Source organism: Bombina bombina, chromosome 6 (genome assembly GCF_027579735.1).
Source record: "Bombina bombina isolate aBomBom1 chromosome 6, aBomBom1.pri, whole genome shotgun sequence".
NCBI lineage: Eukaryota > Metazoa > Chordata > Amphibia > Anura > Bombinatoridae > Bombina > Bombina bombina.
In genome coordinates, this window is record NC_069504.1 from 989,476,712 (window position 1) to 989,479,012 (window position 2,301).

A 2,301-nucleotide genomic window follows, 5' to 3' on the forward strand; every position below is an offset into this window, starting at 1 on the left:
AAAAAAAAAATAGAGCAGAGGGTTGCAAATGTCTCTCAGGCACCAGTTAGCTATACCTGGTTTACTGTATTTTAGAGAAAGGAGAAATATACAATTGCTGCCTTTACAAATAATGGTAGCTCTAAGGTATCCATAGGTTATATCAAGGTTGGGCAAAGCCAAGTCCTCTGTTAGGTGTTACACAGTTATAGTCTTACTGTCTCTTTAAATTAACATTTATTGCTACTTCATGTTTGAGTAGAAACCTTATGTTAATCCTTAACTCTGTGTACAACGAAAAAGGATTAAACCAGTGCTTTATGAACCATAATTTCTAAGGTTACATCCTGTGTAAGGTTCATAATTACAATTTGAAGTTTATCATTCTCATATTTAAGTTATGTTTTCTGGAATGTTCAGGCTTCTCCAGGAAAAACTGACTGCACCCTGCATTTTTGTAGGCAAATTGATTTTTGAAGATTAGGTATAGCTATGGATAAGCAAAACAAAAAAAAAAAACTCATTTATTTATTGCTAAATAAATGCTTTTCAAATGCAATCATTTTTTCCTAAAATTAGAGGAAAAAACACCTTAACAGTCAACGTGATCATGACAATGCATGTACTTCTATACAATTTTCTTTAATCCCTATTACGAATTTCATGACAAGGCCTAACCAAACACAGTAAACCCCGGACTCTAGCATTAGACAGCCCAAGTACTAAAAAAACTCCCAGCCCTGGCCTCTCCACTACATTGACATTTACAGACAGGTATCTTAGCCAATCAGTACTAACAGTGTATTACTAGACAACTAATCAGAGTACGGCAATAAAATGTCCATCCCACAAAAAAAAAGTCTGTAATACTGATTGGACGATCATTAGCCATCGAATAAGTATAAAAGGGCGTGATTTACTGATTGACAAGCGGCCGCTGCCAATTGGTGCCCGCTTCTAGGTCTATCTAGTCATTGGGTTGAATGGGTACCACAGCAAATGTTGCTCAAATTTCACAAAACCTATCAATCTAAATTTACCTCGTGAGAAACACATTCTAGGGAACGGAGCTCGCTGCAGTAACGGCAGAAGTAGAGCTGAGAAAGCGGAGCCCGAATTTCCTTTTCCCCGTGAACTAGATACAAAACCCTCTCCAATTGGAGTAGCGACGCCATCTTTACAATGAACTCCTCCCTTTAGGCCACATGACCGAGATGAGCTATGTCACTTGCGCGTTCTGTGCGTGTGGTCATGTGGCTATTTTGCATTTTGCATTGGGTTTTAATAAACATAAACAGGCAATTGCCGATGGATATGTAATAATATGTGAAATGCGACAACAGCAATGAAACTAAATTAAAAAATAACGTGAAACACAACTAGAATTAAAAAAAGACGTAAAATAAAAAGTCTGCTGGGAGGGATGCAAATTGCCTGTGTCTAGTTTATAACTTATTAACGACATCTCGATTATGACAAATTAAAATGTGGGGAAAGTATATTTTATTGCCAAATGAGAAATTGTGTACATTTTGATTCTAAACTACCGTCAATTCTATTTTCGTTTTGTGTTTTTTTTTATTCACAGTATCCCTAGTAAAAAAAAATATATATTTACATTGTATGCAGTTTTGGAAATTGTTTTTTTTTATTATTTTTTCTTTGGCACATAACATTGCAATAAAAAAAAAGTGAACCCCTCTTACTGAAGAATCAAATGCACATCTTCATTCATGACCACCTCCAGTGGAGGCAAATATAAGACTGAGGTACTGGTGAGGTGGGAGGGGTTTTATAGAGTTCTTGGGTTTTGTGAATCTTTGCCTCCTCCTAGTGGTAGGGACGAGTAATTCCCAGGAGTAATAGATCGTGGACTCTCACAACCTGTAAGAAAGTAGTGTGTCAGATATGTGTGCCAAGGTTGGGGGTGCTTCAGTCGGGTGTGATCTATAGAAGGAGGGGCTATTTTGTCAAGGGCTGAAGTAAGATCTATGCTTTCAGGCATGTGTTTTTAATTGTTATTGGCATGTTTAGTCTGATTAAACGTCCTTTTCTGTCTCCATTGCATCATTTTAGACAGTGCTATTCAGCACGTAACCCACCAGCATAATGACATTTTGGCTCTTATTTTTTACAGCAAAAAGTACAGATGAGTTCCAGCATTGTCCACTGCAGTTCTAAAGCATTGTATATACTTTATTAGTTTATTATATTACACAATTTACAACATATACCTATATTTTCAATGTTCAACACATTATTTACATTTGTCCTTTAGAACATATATCTCATTAAAGGGCCACTGTAAGTAAATATTTTCTA

At 36.2% G+C, this 2,301-nt stretch overlaps 1 protein-coding gene across 2 annotated transcripts in view; it reads right to left on the reverse strand.

The window, feature by feature from the left end:
• Window positions 1-1,174, reverse strand: part of DCTN4 (dynactin subunit 4) — a 110,827-nt gene extending 109,653 nt beyond the window's left edge. For both annotated transcript variants that reach the window (XM_053718669.1, XM_053718668.1), the window contains exon 1: window positions 1,020-1,174. In XM_053718669.1, coding sequence (XP_053574644.1) covers window positions 1,020-1,154 — 135 coding nt within the window. In that variant the 5' untranslated portion in view covers window positions 1,155-1,174. The remainder of the gene's footprint in view (window positions 1-1,019) is intronic.
• Window positions 1,175-2,301: the final 1,127 nt, after the last annotated feature.